Genomic DNA, 17,348 nt, shown 5'->3' on the forward strand with positions numbered 1-17,348 from the left:
TTTCTCGCGTTTTTTACTGCGTTTTTGGTGCGTTTTTTTGTGTGGATTTTTCCGGAGGTTCCCAATGCAATAATATAGTGGAAAATCCGCAAAATTAATGAACATGCTGCGTTTTTTTCGCGGAAAAAAAACGCATCATGTGCACAAAAATTGCGGAATGCATTCTAAATGATGGGATGCATAATGTATGCTTTTTTTTGCGTTTTTATAGCGAAAAAAACGCGAAAAATCTGCTACGTGTGCACACAGCCTAAGTGTGCCTATCATTAAGACTGGTGTGCGCAACATCTAATAATGAATCGGCCCTCTATAAAGGGACTCTCAGCACAGAATGACTGTACAAACCCAGCACAGGAGCTCGGCGGGGCCAATCATTTATACACACCTTCCCCCCGGCTTGGTTTCCATCTATCTCCATCCTCCCCCCTTGTGTGATTGACAGCTCCGGCTTCCGAGCAGGTGGTTAAGTGTATATATGACTGGCCCCGCCGTGAAGCACAGAGCTTCTGCACTTGGTTTGTACAGTCATTCTGCCTCTTTTAAAGTAGCAGCTGAGCACAGCTCCGGTCACAGTGTAGCGGTCTCTGCTGGTCACTGCCGCCTGGCACTGCAGCGGAGCTCCTATTCTTTTGGATAGAAGTTGTGGTGCAGTTGTTGGCAATGAACAGGTGCTTACTAAGAGACTCAGCCATTCAAGTCTGTGTGTGCATGGAAATCATCGGACTGCACTCAGATGACATCCCAGTGCAGCTTGATTTTCGCAGACTCACAGAATGGAGAGGATGGGAGACATTTTGTTCTCCATCTGCTCCTCACAGTGTGGTACGATTCTCCTCATCTGAGAGAATCAAATCACATTATGCTGACATTGGATCAAACTCTGATCAGTGTCATTAGAATAATTGGTCCGATGCTCTTGGATGAGGAAATCTATGGCTGTGTGACCCCAACGTGAAAAAGGGGCAGCAGATGATCGCAGAGACAAGTGCCGTCATACTCCCATCTATCAGACCCCCCGCCTACTGGGAACACAGGCTGTGTCTATGATGTGTGACCCTGGGGACACACAACGGTGACATATTTGTAACCATCTATTTGCAAAGCCTTTTTTTTTTTTAATTTCTGATTGAAGCAGCGGTAACAATATCTTCCGTTCATTCAGCCGTGCGAGTATATGAGACCTGGCAGGACCCTGCGGCACGGGCACCTGCGGCAGCACAAAGCCCTGCTCCCCTGTACTGCCGGAGTGCAGAAACACTCCCAGCACAAAATTCTGCCCAAATTAATGCACCATTTCTAGTTAAAGGGAATGTGTCATGTTCCCCTAGGCCCCCATCTCCCGCAGGTGTCATGCAGAGCTCTAGCACTGCTTTTTAACTCATGACCAGGCGATTTTTAGACTTGCACACATTTTTTCCTACCCTTCTTACAAAAGATTTTCCTGTTACCATCGCTGTAAGTGTCCGTCATCTGTTGTCGTTTTTGATGGCCCCATTCATTCTACCACACAATGTACTGAAAAAGGAAAACTAAATTCCAAGTGGAATGAAATCGTACTCCCGCCCCTGTTTTATGCGGTTTCTCCCCCGATGTTCAGTGTATGGTAAATAGGATTCTCCAGGTCAGTACAATTACGGCCAGACCAAACTTGAATAGGGTTTTTTGGGTTTGATTTTATTTAAGTGGTGAAATAAATATTTAAAACTTCAGAAAAAAAAATGTTTTAGCTTGTGTCACGACTTTCACAGACTTGTCACATTTTTAGTTTGGAGCCGTCTGAGGAATTGTTCTTTGTGTGGCAAAATGTTGCTTTCATTGATACCATTTTGGGCTATGTAAAACATTTTGATCGCTTTTTACTTAATGTTTTGTTTTCTTTAACAGAGCTTTGGGGAGTGATAAACTGCAATTTTGCCTTTTCATTTTTTTTCCTCCTGATAGCATTTACTGGTTAATTAATTCTGTATTTTAATAGACCAGATTTTTATGGATTCGGTGATAACAAACACGGTTATCTCTCACATGTCTTTATTTTTATTGGAGGAAAGGATATATTATATATATATATATAAAAATATATATATATACAGTACATATATATACACTCACCGGCCACTTTATTAGGAACACCTGTCCTACTTCTTGTTAACACTTAATTTCTAATCAGCCAATCACATGGCGGCAACTCAGTGCATTTAGGCATGTAGACATGGTCAAGACAATCTCCTGCAGTTCAAACCGAGCATCAGTATGGGGAAGAAAGGTGATTTGAGTGCCTTTGAACGTGGCATGGTTGTTGGTGCCAGAAGGGCTGGTCTGAGTATTTCAGAAACTGCTGATCTACTGGGATTTTCACGCACAACCATCTCTAGGGTTTACAGAGAATGGTCCGAAAAAGAAAAAAAATCCAGTGAGCGGCAGTTCTGTGGGCGGAAATGCCTTGTTGATGCCAGAGGTCAGAGGAGAATGGGCAGACTGGTTCGAGCTGATAGAAAGGCAACAGTGACTCAAATCGCCACCCGTTACAACCAAGGTAGGCCTAAGAGCATCTCTGAACGCACAGTGCGTCGAACTTTGAGGCAGATGGGCTACAGCAGCAGAAGACCACACCGGGTACCACTCCTTTCAGCTAAGAACAGGAAACTGAGGCTACAATTTGTACAAGCTCATCGAAATTGGACAGTAGAAGATTGGAAAAACGTTGCTTGGTCTGATGAGTCTCGATTTCTGCTGCGACATTCGGATGGTAGGGTCTGAATTTGGCGTAAACAACATGAAAGTATGGATCCATCCTGCCTTGTATGGAGCATCTTTGGGATGTGCAGCCGACAAATCTGCGGCAACTGTGTGATGCCATCATGTCAATATGGACCAAAATCTCTGAGGAATGCTTCCAGCACCTTGTTGAATCTATGCCACGAAGAATTGAGGCAGTTCTGAAGGCAAAAGGGGGTCCAACCCGTCATTAGCATGGTGTACCTAATAAAGTGGCCGGTGAGTGTATATATATATATATATATTTTTTTTTATGTAACTTTTTATTCCCCATAGGACTTGAATCTGTGATCATTCGATCTCTTATACTATATACTGCATGACTAATGCATTAAAATATCTATTGTGAGTCGTGGTCTCCGATGAAGCTCTGCCGGGGGCAGCCATGGTGTCCTTCAGCAGAACAAGGTCTCGTGGTGCCGATGGCAGTGGAGGAGCACAGACCCAGCATCGCTTCATTTACAGCTGCCATCACCAATGATCAGAGCTCGGCTGTGGAGACGGATCCCAGCCATGTAATAGAGCCGGACTCTACAGCTCCCGAGCCCTCGTCATTGGCGGACCCCAGTGCTAATGTACAGGAACGTCATCTTGCACTTAGGGGATAACCAAGTGTGTGATGTGACAAAGCTCTGCTGCAATAACACATTAGTTTCTCCGCTCATTATATGCTAATTAGCCAGGACTAGTCCGGTGGAGCGTCGGTACCTCCAGACTAATCCGGGCCTCTGGTGATATAATCACGTCTCCTCGGCATGATTGACATCTTTACAGTCCCCAGTAACTGCTAACGAGCAGGATGTTGAACACCTGCACTTAGGATATGACGCTTATCACACCGAGTGGGTGTGATTACAGCACCTGAGGCCGGAAATAGACGCCCCCCGGACTAGTCCTACTTAATTAGCATATAATAAGTGGAGAAACATAAGTGATTTTGAGGCTTATAGCAGCAGAGCTGTCCCCCCCACAATCTAGATTAGAAAGCAGGAATGCGGCTCTGTGTGATAGCGGTGGCGGTTTAGGGGCCTTGGGGAACCTTATAGGTCCTCATTAAAGGGGCTGTCCATCTGGGATATTATGGCATATCTTTTGGATATATCCCAGAGGTCTCAAATTGGGATAACTCTTTAACTCTCTGCCAAGTAGTTTATTATTACATCATCTGTTACCTTTCATGGGTGACACTTGTGGCCCTGGGGGGACATGGACTCCAGCACCTGGACCCCTCCTGTACGGGAAGTTTTCCGGGCTGTACTTCTCACACAGCACTTGCATGAAACTCCTTCCACAAGGTGGTTCCATATCTGCTTCCTAGAAGAACAATGACATGGGATTACAGATGACGGTGAAAAACCTCGAAGTTACACAACCCCAACCCCTGTGGACATTTCCAAAAGGCAGTTTGTGGGATTGTGGCCCCGACAGGGTGACTATCAGCTCTCCTTGTACAGATTTCTTCAAAAGTGTCATTGTACGAAAAAAAGGAGCAGAAGACAGAAGACGGTTGTGGATGGAAGGTTAGATGTGGCGTTATCCATGCCCAATGCATATCTCGCCCTCCCACCTCCGCGCTGGGAAATGTCTGCAGCGGAGAAAACAGGACGACACAGTTACTGCATTGATTTTTTCTTGCTTTAAAAAGAACATTGAGATAAATCTCATCTGCAAATAAACCTGGGTGTGCACTGAAATGGAAAACATCTCATGTCCGGGAGCCGCTCACTGACGTACTGACACACACAGTCCATGGAGCAGCGGGGGCATGAGCAGAGATTCCGGCAGACAAAGACCAAAAGTAGAAAAGACGTTCTGTGTGGACAATCCGCAGCAAAATACAGATGAGATTTTTAAAAATGTAACAACAGGTTACGCACATTTTCTGCTTGGGAATAGACATTTGGTGGCGATTTGCAGCATGTATCCACCTCATACGCATGTACCCTTATAGACGGAGGAAGGGTACAATTGGGCATCAACAGTAAGGATGGCAGTATTTGCACTATGAGAAAAAACGACAACAGAAGAAGACCCTGAGTAACCCCACCACAGGTATTGTCCGAGAGACAAGGAGAGGTTGTCAAATGCCAAGAGCTTGGTAACTAATACAAGAGGGGTTGTCCAAGAAAAACAAGTTCTCACCAGTGTTTCTGATCGGTGGCTGCCCCTCCTCTGGGGCCTATACTGATCGGCAGATTGGAGACTTTTTCTTTCCGACGGGAATAATTTTGTCTTATTACAATAGTGTGAGAGGTCAGACGCCTGACCGCTGCTGCATTCATTCTCAATCAGGCTGGCAGAAAACGCTGAGCGCAGCGCTCGGCAGTAGGGGTTGACAACCGTCCAGAAATTCAGTCCATAAAAATAGAGCACATTTTTGCCCTATCCGGAACAAAATTTAAGGCGTTTGTGACCTTTTTGAAGCTGAAGAACCTTATAGAGATTATTCAGACTATAATTATCATCATCAGTTTCCAATTAATAAAGCTGATGTCTTCATATCAGAATTATGAGCTGTATTATCATCATAATTATTATTATAGAGACATTTATTCCATGGCGCTTTACATGTAAGGAGGGGTATACATAATAAAAAGAAGTACAATAATCTTAAACAATACAAGTCACGACTGGTACAGGAGGAGAGATGACCCTGCCTGTGAAGGCTCACAAGCTACCATTGATGGGTGAGGATACAGTGGGTGAAGATAGAGCTGGTCGTGCAGCGGTTTGGTTGATCGGTGGTTACTGCAGGTTGTAGGCTTGTCAAAAGAGGTGGGTCTTCAGGCTCTTTTTGAAAGTTTCGATGGTAGGCGAGAGTCTGATGTGTTGTGTTAGAGGGTTCCAGAGTAGGGATGATGCGCGGGAGAAGTCTTGTATACGATTGTGGGAAGAAGAGATAAGAGGGGAGTCGAGAAGGAGATCTTGTGAGGATCGGAGGTTGCGTGCAGGAAACTACCGGGAGACGAGGTCACAAATGTATGGAGGAGACAGGTTGTGGATGGCTTTGTATGTCATGGTTAGGGTTTTGAACTGCAGTCTCTGGGAAATGGGGAGCCAGTGAAGAGACTGACAGAGGGGAGAGGCCGGGGAAAAGTCGGGAGACAGGAGGACTAGACGGGCAACAGAGTTTAGAATAGATTGAAGGGGTGCGAGAGTGTTATAAGGGAGACCACAGAGCATGAGGTTGCAGTAGTTAAAGGGCCACTGTCACCCCCCTCCAGCCGTTATAAACTAAAAGAGCCACCTTGTGCAGCAGTAATGCTGCAGTCTAACAAGGTGGCTCTTTTAGTTTTTGATTCAGTTATTCCCTCAATAAAGCGTTTTAAAATTTGTACAAAATAACCTGTCCTTAGACCTGGAGGTGGTCCGAAGCTTCCTCAGTGAATCTCCCAACGGCCGTCACTCTTCTCTTCTGGGGGATGTGGTCGCCGCCCCCTGCGCGCTGTTTCTTCTTAAATCCGGCGCCTGCGCTGTGCGTGCCTGCCTGGGGCAGGCGCAGTCTTCATTGTCCGTCATAGGTCAGATGCAGGGTGCCCTGTTGCTGAATCCCCGCCCCGCACTGTGTTATTCATTATGCACAGTGCGGGGCTGGGGTTCCTGGGCAAGCGCACTGCGCTGTTCAGACGCTCCCCCAGCTCAGACGCTCCCCCAGCTCCCCCACCTTCCAGCGTTGTTATTTGCGGCTGCTTCATTCCAAACGCTGGCAAGGAAACCTGTATATTACGGCAACGCTGGAAGGCGGGGGACCGGGGGAGCGTCTGAACAGCGCAGTGCGCATGCCCAGGAACCCCAGCCCCGCACTGTGCATAATGAATAACACAGTGCGGGGCGGGGATTCAGCAACAGGGCACCCTGCATCTGACCTATGACAAACAATGAAGACTGCGCCTGCCCCAGGCAGGCACGCACAGCGCAGGCGCCGGATTTAAGAAGAAACAGCGCTCAGGGGGCGGCGACTACATCCCCCAAAAGAGAAGAGTGACGGCCGTTGGGAGATTCACCGAGGAAGCTTCGGACCGCCTCCAGGTCTAAGGACAGGTTATTTTGTACAAATTTTAAAACGCTTTATTGAGGGAATAACGGAATCAAAAACTAAAAGAGCCAACTTGTTAGACTGCAGCATTACTGCTGCACAAGGTGGCTCTTTAATTTATAACGGCTGGAGGGGGGTGACAGTGGCCCTGTCAAGGTGGGAGATGGTGAGGGCATGGACTAGTGTTTTTGCAAATTCTTGATTAAGGAATTTGTGGATCTTAGAAATGATTTTGAGTTTGAGTCGGCAGGATATTTGGTTTGAAGGAGAGATCAGAGTCAAGGATTACCCCGAGGCAGGGAGCTTGTGGGACTGGCGAGAGTGGGCAGCCATTTACTTTGATTTACAGGTTTGTTGGAAGGGTTTGAGTGAAATGGGGGAAAGATGACCAATTCTGTTTTGTCCATGTTAAGTTTTAGTATTCTAGCAGAGAAGAAGGATGATTAAGACTAAAACAAATGCATACCTGTTAACACAGAATTTTGGAGGGTTCGAAGAGTTTGGTTTGTTGTGGACCTACCACAAAGAGTGAACATGAGCCGGTTAGAGGGTAAAGGTCCATGAGACCGCTTTCACATTTCCATGTTTCCAGCATGTGTTCTATCTGCTTTTATCATGGTCTCACACTTACCCACTATAACCTATGCCGCTGTGCACATGTCTGTGTTTTTACATGTACCCTGTGTCCATGCAAAATACATGGAGATATGTCAGTTTTTTTCTGGCAGCACACATGACAAGTGCCAATACAAGCCTATGGGTCCATGAAAAACACATACAGTCTTACATGTGCCATCCATGGGCTGTCCGTGTTAGTCTATGGATCTGTGAAAAACAGATATAGTCTTACATGTGCCATCCATGGGCTGTCCGTGTTAGTCTATGGATTTGTGAAAAACACGTAGTGTCTTACATGTGCCATCCATGGGCTGCCCGTGTTAGTCTATGGATCTGTGAAAAACACGTACAGTCTTACATGTGCCATCCATGGGCTGTCCGTGTTTAACACTGCAAACTATAGGAGACGCTTTGTAGTTTCTCCATTACCCATACCAGAAAAATACAGATGACACACTGATAGAACACACTGATGAAACCAGTACCGGTTTTACACATACATGATTTATATGGTTGTATGAAAAAGGCCTTAGGGAGAGTTAGCAGAAAAATATTTGCTCAGACAAAAGTACAAGTGGCCCTTGTATCCAGGCGAGCTTCACCTTCACTGCACAGTGTACTGGTAGGGACAGTGAGTGACATGACAGCTGAGACGATCACTACGACCCCTAGGTCTGTAGATCCGAAAGCAGCGCTGAGTACACAGACTATATGAGAACTGAGTAACTCACCACATTCCAGGAGAGAACTTCACCCCAGGACCACATCACTGCACGCACCACCACAGCTCTGGGGACGCCCGCACCACCACAGCTCTGGGGACGCCTGCACCACCACAGCTCCAGGGACGCCTGCACCACCACAGCTCCAGGGACGCCTGCACCACCACAGCTCCAGGGACGCCTGCACCACCACAGCTCTGGGGACCCCAGCACCAAAACAGCTCTGGGGACGCCTGCACGGCAGAGAAGCTGCAGGTTCACAAGTGTGAATTTGGCAGTTGGAGTCCATGCATTGTGCATGGGATCTGTGGTTGCTATAGAGAAGCCAAAACAATGACTTCATGCACTGGCTAGCCCCCTTGTCTGCACAGGGTAGACCCTGCCCCTTCCCTCACTATATACCTCATTGGGACACAAAGGTCTTCTATGATAATATAGATCACTCATACAGTCACAGAGCAAATAATTGTGTAACTGTAACTAGATCTACAGGGATCAATTTACTGCAACACCGGAAAGAGACTGGAGAAGCGAGCAACTGACAGCACTGCACACATACAACAGAACATAAAGAACAAAAGATAAACAATAAATAAAACAAACCTGATAAAGCAGCAGCGCCAGGCACAGCCATATACAGTAGGGAGCTTAGGACGCCATTCAATGCCGCCTCTACACCTCCTACATACAGCCCAGATAACCTCTGGACTTTTGCCTTTAGTTCCACTGCTCAGGAGGGTGAGGAGGTGTCAATATAGAAACAACAGTAAAGGCCCCGTCTCACACAGCGACGCTGCAGCGATACAGACAACGATGCTGATCGCTGCAGCGTCGCTGTGTGGTCGCTGTGTGGTCGCTGGGGAGCTGTCACACAGACCGCTCTCTCCAGCGACCAACGATCAGGGGAACGACTTCGGCATCGTTGAAACTGTCTTCAACGATGCCGAAGTCCCCCTGCAGCACCCGGGTAACCAGGGTAAACATCGGGTTACTAAGCGCAGGGCCGCGCTTAGTAACCCGATGTTTACCCTGGTTACCAAAAAAAACATACAGTACATACTCACCATCTGTTGCCCGTCAGGTCCCTTGGCGTCTGCTTCCTGCTCTGACTGAGCCGCCGTACAGTGAGAGCAGAGCGCAGCGGTGACGTCACTGCTGTGCTCTCACTTTACGGCGGCTCAGTCAGAGCAGGAAGCAGACGCCAAGGGACCTGACGGGCAACAGATGGTGAGTATGTACTGTTTTTTTTTTTTTACATTTACGCTGGTAACCAGGGTAAACATCGGGTTACTAAGCGCGGCCCTGTGCTTAGTAACCCGATGTTTACCCTGGTTACCAGTGAAGACATCGCTGGATCGGTGTCACACACACCGATTCAGCGATGTCAGCGGGACCTCAACGACCAAAAAAAGGTCCAGGCCATTCCGACACGACCAGCGATCTCACAGCAGGGGCCTGATCGCTGGTACGTGTCACACATAGCGAGATCGCTACTGAGGTCGCTGTTGCGTCACAAAACTAGTGACTCAGCAGCGATCTCGCTAGCGATCTCGCTATGTGTGACGGGGCCTTAACTGTGGAGCAAAAACTTATCAGTCCCAATATTATTATTATTATTTATTATTATAGCGCCATTTATTCCATGGCGCTTTACATGTGAGGAGGGGTATACGTAATAAAAACAAGTACAATAATCTTAAACAATACAAGTCATAACTGGTACAGGAGGAGAGACGACCCTGCAAGCGAGGGCTCACAATCTACAAGGGATGGATGAGGGTACAGTAGGTGAGGGTAGAGCTGGTCGTGCAGCGGTCTCTATCCTCCTCCCTATTTTTGGTGAGTGCTTTTGTATGATAGTGTTTTCTGTTATTTCTGTTTTGTCTTTGTGCCTTGTTTACCTTTCATTTCTGTCCCATGCCTTATGGGGTGAAAAGGGGACAGATTAGTGTTTAACAGGAGCATAGTAAGATTGGAGACCCAGGCCTCTCTACCTCCAAGAGAACCCCCGGGACAGGGATAGTTAGGCTATGTGCACACGTTGCGGATTTGGCTGCGGATCCGGCTGTTTTCCATGCGGTGTACAGCACCATGTAAACCTATGGAAAACAAAATCCGCTGTGCACATGCAGAGGAAAATAAGGCGTGGAAACGCTGCGTTGTTATTCCGCAGCATGTCAATTCTTTGTGAGGATGCCACAGCGTTTTACACCTGCTCCTCAATAGGAATCCGCAGGTGTAAAACCGCAGGTGAAATCCCCACAAAAAAACACAGGAATTCCGCGGTAAATCCCCAAGTAAAACGCAGTACGTTTCACCTGTGGATTTTTTAAAAAAGGTGTGGAAAAATCTGCACACGAATCCGCAACGTGGGCACATAGCCTTAAGAATCCCAGTACCAGGGACAGTTGGAGGCCTCTCTCCTTTACTCCTTTATAGTGTACAGGTGTATATATAGTGTACAGGTGTATATAGTGTACAGGTGTGTATATATAGTGTACAGGTGTGTATATATAGTGTACAGGTGTGTATATATAGTGTACAGGTGTGTATAGTGTACAGGTGTATATATAGTGTACAGGTGTGTATATATAGTGTACAGGTGTGTATATGGTGTATATAGTGTACAGGTGTATATATAGTGTACAGGTGTATATATAGTGTACATGTATATATAGTGTATGGGTATATATAGTGTACAGGTATATATAGTGTACAGGTGTATATATAGTGTACATGTGTATATATAGCGTACGGGTATATATAGTGTACAGGTGTATATAGTGTACATGTGTATATAGTGTACAGGTGTATATAGTGTACAGGTGCAGATATAGCGTACAGGTGTATATAGTGTACATATAGTGTACAGGTGTATATATATATATATATATATATATATATATATATATATATATATATAGTGAACAGGTGTACATATAGTGTACAGGTGTATATACAGTGTACAGGTGTATATATAGTGTACAGGTGTATATATAGTGTACAGGTGAGTGTATATACACTATATATACACCTGTACACTATATACACCTGTACACTATATAGATAGATAGATAGATAGATAGATAGATAGATAGATAGATAGATAGAGAACAAGTTAAGCTCAATTTTTGTGTTTTTTTATCTGTATTGTTGCATTCTGTGCAAGCCAGGGTGTGGCCTCCTTGTTTCAGAGCTAGAGATTATATATAAGGCTTCCACAGTCTAGTGTTTCACTAGTTGGCCCCAGTCCTTTTGTCTGCCCTTATTTACACTGAGGTCAACATTGACACATGGTAAGGTTTTAATATTAGACAGTGTAGGACTGTCCCGATCAGAGTTACCTTGACGAGGTGGGATGGCTTTTATGCTATTTTATGATCAAAAAACAGTATTACTAAAAACTCTGTGTTATTTAAATGCACTTTTGCTTTTTTACTTAGTTACATCAGGATTTTTGCTTACTTTTTTTCTCTTGTAGGTTTTAAGGTGTGTGTATATATAGTGTACAGGTATTATATATAGTGTACAAGTGTATATATAGTGTACAGGTGCAGATATAGTGTACAGGGGTATATATAGTGTACAGGTATACATATATAGTGTACAGGTATTATATATAGTGTACAGGTGCATATAGTGTACAGGGGTATATATAGTGAACAGGTGTATATATAGTGTACAGGGGTGTATATATAGTGTACAGGTATTATATATAGTGTACAAGTGTATATATATATATATATATATATATATATATATATATATATATATATATAGTGTACAGGTGCAGATATAGTGTATATATATATATATATATATGTGTATATATATATATATATATATATATATATATAGTGCACAGGTATTATATATATAGTGTACAGGTGTATATAGTGTACAGGGGTATATAGTGTACAGGGGTATATATAGTGTACAGGTGCAGCTGTAGTGTACAGGTGTATATATAGTGTACAAGTGTATATATAGTGTACAGGTGCAGATATAGTGTACAGGTGTATATATATATATATATATATATATATATAGTGTACAGGTATTATATATAGTGTACAGGTGCAGATATTGTGTACAGGGGCATATATAGTGTACAGGTGTATATAGTGTACATGGGTATATATAGTGTACAGGTGTATATATAGTGTACAGGTCACAGATATCTGCGCTGACTTCGGAATCTTTTAGAGCAGGGCACATTCTTCGTCATACACACCACATCTGCTGCACAACCTCTTACTATATAGTATGTAAATAGTGCACACATATTCTGCAGTGCTGTACACAGATGGTCAGCATCACTTTGGTTTTCTGTCTCCACTATGGTGCACAATCTAAATTTCAAATTACTCGATGACTATGTTTTCTGAGTCTTTTCATACAGAACATGGTTGATCTGGTGTCACTCAGCTCCTCATCAGGCGGCAACAATGACCAAGTGTTGTCGTGTACCCATTGGCACGGTTTGTGATCGCTTGGTGTTGTGCATGTGCTCTGAATAAAGAACAAGACAAGAGCGTGACACCGACCGATTGTGCGTCACGGCTGATACGTGCAGATCCGCCATCACTGATGCCGCTCACCTCCTTATGAGAAAGTGAGAGGCTCTGGACAAAGCCCTTTAACGCCTATGAAACTCAGAAATGTTATGTTCTGCGGTACCTGGAGCACAGTGGGTGTAGGTCACACCGCAGCTGCTGCAGAAACTCTTCTTAAAAAAGAACCACATGCCTGTCATGGGTTGCCAGATAAAACTGAACTCTGCAATGATCTGTAAGTCTTCAGGTATGGACATTTCTACAAATATTAATTTACAGACACGTGAATGGAGAATTCACACTGCCTCATATCATAGAGATATTCAGACATGGCATTTCCCTGGGAGAAGGCTCCAGTACCGTTTGCATCCATTGTTCCAAATTCGCGAACAAAGTCAGTTCTCCACCCAGACATTTTTTTTTTATCCCTTTCATGCCTCTAGTAAAACGTGAATCTACAAGTAAAACAGGTTTTGTGGTTGAGTGTCACAGACTAATCTCCCGCTCTTCTTTGGGAGGTGTACACACATTACAGCCGGCCATACTCACTAGATGGCTCTTGGCTAAACGATGCTTCGGCCGATCATTCCGCTGACAGCCATCTCAGCTGACTCTCCCCTACACCGGAGCGTTCGTTCAGCAGAGTGCTCCTATGTTTTCTATTAGAAAGCAGCCAAATGACACGTCGGCTTATATCAGGGAGAACAATGTGATCGGCAGTCAGATATCAGACGTGTCCACTGACACCTCTCCTGACCATCAGTGGGCCGGTGCCCCACACAAATTAGGTCATCAGCTGAACCGGTCGATATCAGCGGCTTCAGCCAATATTAGTCTAATGTGTAGGAGCTTAAGAATGTGAACTCAATGATGGTGTCTGACGGAGGGACATTTGTTCTGTACATACAGTACAGACCAAAAGTTTGGACACACCTTCTCATTTAAAGATTTTTCTGTATTTTCATGACTATGAAAATTGTACATTCACACTGAAGGCATCAAAACTATGAATTAACACATGTGGAATTATATACTTAACAAAAAAGTGTGAAACAACTGAAACTATGTCTTATATTCTAGGTTCTTCAAAGTTGCCACCTTTTGCTTTGATGACTGCTTTGCACACTCTTGGCATTCTCTTCCAACAATCTTGAAGGAGTTCCCAGAGATGCTTAGCACTTGTTGGCCCTTTTGCCTTCACTCTGCGGTCCATCTCATCCCAAACCATCTCGATTGGGTTCAGGTCTGGTGACTGTGGAGGCCAAGTCATCTGGCGTAGCACCCCATCACTCTTCTCCTTGGTCAAATAGCCCTTACACAGCCTGGAGGTGTGTTTGGGGTCATTGTCCTGTTGAAAAATAAATGATGGTCCAACTAAACGCAAACCGGATGGAATAGCATGCCACTGCAAGATGCTGTGGTAGCCATGCTGGTTCAGTATGCCTTCAATTTTGAATAAATCCCCAACAGTCTCACCAGCAAAGCATCCCCACTCCATCACACCTCCTCCTCCATGCTTCACGGTGGGAACCAGGCATGTAGAGTCCATCCGTTCACCTTTTCTGCGTCGCACAAAGACACTGTGGTTGGACAACTATGGTTAGACCAAAGCACATATTTCCACTGGTCCATTCCTTGTGTTCTTTAGCCCAAACAAGTCTCTTCTGCTTGTTGCCTGTCCTTAGCAGTGGTTTCCTAGCAGCTATTTTACCATGAAGGCCTGCTGCACAAAGTCTCCTCTTAACAGTTGTTGTAGAGATGTGTCTGCTGCTTGAACTCTGTGTGGCATTGACCTGGTCTCTAATCTGAGCTGCTGTCATCCTGCGATTTCTGAGGCTGGTGACTCGGATAAACTAATCCTCAGAAGCAGAGGTGACTCTTGGTCTTCCTTTCCTGGGGCGGTCCTCATGTGAGCCAGTTTCTCTGTAGCGCTTGATGGTTTTTGCCACTGCACTTGGGGACACTTTCAAAGTTTTCCCAATTTTTCTGACTGACTGACCTTCATTTCTTAAAGTAGTGATGGCCACTTGTTTTTCTTTACTTAGCTGCTTTTTTGCCATAATACAAATTCTAACAGTCTATTCAGTAGAACTATCAGCTGTGTATCCACCAGACTTCGCACAACACAACTGATGGTCCCAACCCCTTTTATAAGGCAAGAAATCCCACTTATTAAACCTGACAGGGCACACCTGTTAATTGAAAACCATTTCCAGTGACTGCCTCTTGAAGCTCATCAAGAGAATGCCAAGAGTGTGCAAAGCAGTCATCAAAGCAAAAGGTGGCTACTTTGAAGAACCTAGAATATAAGTCATAATTTCAGTTGTTTCACACTTTTTTGTTAAGTATATAATTCCACATGAGTTAATTCATAGTTTTGATGCCTTCAGTGTGAACGTACAATTTTCATAGTCATGAAAATACAGAGAAATCTTTAAATGAGAAGGTGTGTCCAAACGTTTGGCCTGTACTGTACCTATCTTGTAAAGGTCCGGTGTGTGGGAGAGGGGCTGAGATGGCGGCTTCATGCTTACACCACACTCAGCACTCTAGGTAATAACTAACTAATGCGAACTTCATAGAGAACTTCTTGAAGACCAGAAAGTACAGGATCAGAGCAGAGCTCGGCACAGGACTAGACCCCCGTGATATGTCATGAGCATGGTCTGTTGGGTCCATCATAGGAGACTTCTCCGGTCTCTAGGTCCATCATAGGAGACTTCTCTGGTCTCTAGGTCCATCATAGGAGACTTCTCCGGTCTCCAGGTCCATCATAGGAGACTTCTCGGGTCTCCAGGTCCATCATAGGAGACTTCTCCGGTCTCCAGGTCCATCATAGGAGACTTCTCCGGTCTCTAGGTCCATCATAGGAGACTTCTCCGGTCCCTAGGTTCATCATAGGAGACTTCTCTGGTCTCTAGGTCCATCATAGAAGACTTCTCCGGTCTCTAGCTGGTAAGTCACACCCTTATAGGCTCCTATCACAACGGTCTTATTTAATGAGTTTTAGTTTCAGAACCAGGAACGGGTCCAGTACATGGAAGAAGGACAAATGTTACAACTTCTCTGTTTATGTCCCATTTGTGGTCTTGGCTAAATCAGAACGATACAACTGAAACACTGTAGCTTGGAAGAACAGGGAGTTACAGAGGGTTAGTGTGTCATAAGGAATCTGTGCTTACTGGCCAAACAAGGGAATAACGAACACACATTAGCTTTTCATTAGGAACCATGCAAAAAACAAGCCGCCCACAGCTCTAGTAAAAATAAGTTATTGTGACTGAATGATGTAAAAAAAAATTAAAAAATACAACAGTGAAATTCCAGTTTGTTGTTTTACGTATTTCACCATTTTTCAGTTTTCTTAGGACATTTTATGATAAGTTAAGCAATGGTTTTCCAGTATTAACATAGAAGTCTTCAGGCTTGAGAATCCTCACATGGCACTGCATGCGCTGAGAATTCTCCAGTGCCAAGTATGCGATATGCACACTCCCGGACACATTCAGACTAGATGTGCGCGGCCTCAACCAATGCATTTGTATTGAGCGAGGAAGCAGTCTAGTCGAATTGTGGCCGGGAATGTGCATATTGTGTTCATTTTAACTTAGTTTGTGCCACTGACGTCTGTGGCCCACTCAGGGTTAGTGTTTTGTGGTTATTCAATCGTAATCCTAAGAACGCAGAACGGGAATGACGTGCAAGCAAAGCCTGAGCCTTAGGCTGCATTCACACTTTGTGAAGTGTCGGTGGGCTGCCAGATTTTTCCTCTGAGAGATCACAAACCCCTATAGTAATTTCTACTCTGATCCTCAGAATCAGATCAGAATAAGACCATCTCCGAGTCTCACAGATCTCATATTTGGATTCAAGATTTTAACGAAAGTTTGTACAGATCCATTTTAATCAATAGGTCCGTATGCTCTCCAAAATAAAAAAAGAATGTGGACGGCATGGGGATCTCTTACTTCTATATGTGAATGCAGCCTTACCATAATATGTATTACCAGCAGCTATTCAACACTTTAAGAAACTGCAAAACTAACAAATTTTTCCATACTGTTTTTCATTTGTGAAGGTGAAATAATTTGCAGCAGTAATCATCCCTCTGATGCCATGCTGCTGATCCCCCTGGGGTATTATCACAGTAACTAGAATTTGTAGCAGGATTCATTCCCTTGGATGCCATTGCTTCCCAAGCCGCACTCCCCTGCCCTCCAACATACATTCATAAAACATGTTACTCCAGACAGGGTAGGTCCAGGAGTAAGTAGTGTTGCAGAGACCTGCGTATACACAGATGAGGTGCACGCACAGCCAGACAGGGCAGTACCAGGAGTAAGTAGTGTTGCAGTGACCTGCATATACACAGATGAGGTGCACGCAGCCTGACAGGGCAGGACCAGGAGTAAGTAGTGTTGCAGTGACCTGCGTATACACAGATGATGTGCACGCAGCCTGACAGGGTAGGTCCAGGAGTAAGTAGTGTAGCAGCGACCTGCGTATACACAGATGAGGTGCACGCGCAGCCAGACAGAGCAGGACCAGGAGTAAGTAGTGTTGCAGTGACCTGCGTATACACAGATGAGGTGCACGCAGCCTGACAGGGTAGGTCCAGGAGTAAGTAGTGTTGCAGCGACC

The 17,348-nt window shown here is 44.8% G+C and overlaps 1 protein-coding gene across 6 annotated transcripts in view; it reads right to left on the reverse strand.

The window, feature by feature from the left end:
* The window catches only part of TBCEL (tubulin folding cofactor E like), a 94,982-nt gene that overhangs the window by 53,100 nt on the left and 24,534 nt on the right, over positions 1–17,348 (reverse strand). For 3 of the 6 annotated variants that reach the window (XM_077250478.1, XM_077250477.1, XM_077250479.1), the window contains one exon: positions 3,948–4,089. In XM_077250478.1, coding sequence (XP_077106593.1) covers positions 3,948–4,080 — 133 coding nt within the window. In that variant the 5' untranslated portion in view covers positions 4,081–4,089. Of the gene's footprint in view, positions 1–3,947; positions 4,090–4,652; positions 4,673–8,160; positions 8,527–8,754; positions 8,884–17,348 lie in introns of those variants that run through there. The other 3 variants (XM_077250480.1, XM_077250475.1, XM_077250476.1) reach the window with 3 other exon arrangements.

This window comes from Ranitomeya variabilis, chromosome 4 (assembly GCF_051348905.1).
Source record: "Ranitomeya variabilis isolate aRanVar5 chromosome 4, aRanVar5.hap1, whole genome shotgun sequence".
Taxonomy (NCBI): Eukaryota; Metazoa; Chordata; class Amphibia; order Anura; family Dendrobatidae; genus Ranitomeya; species Ranitomeya variabilis.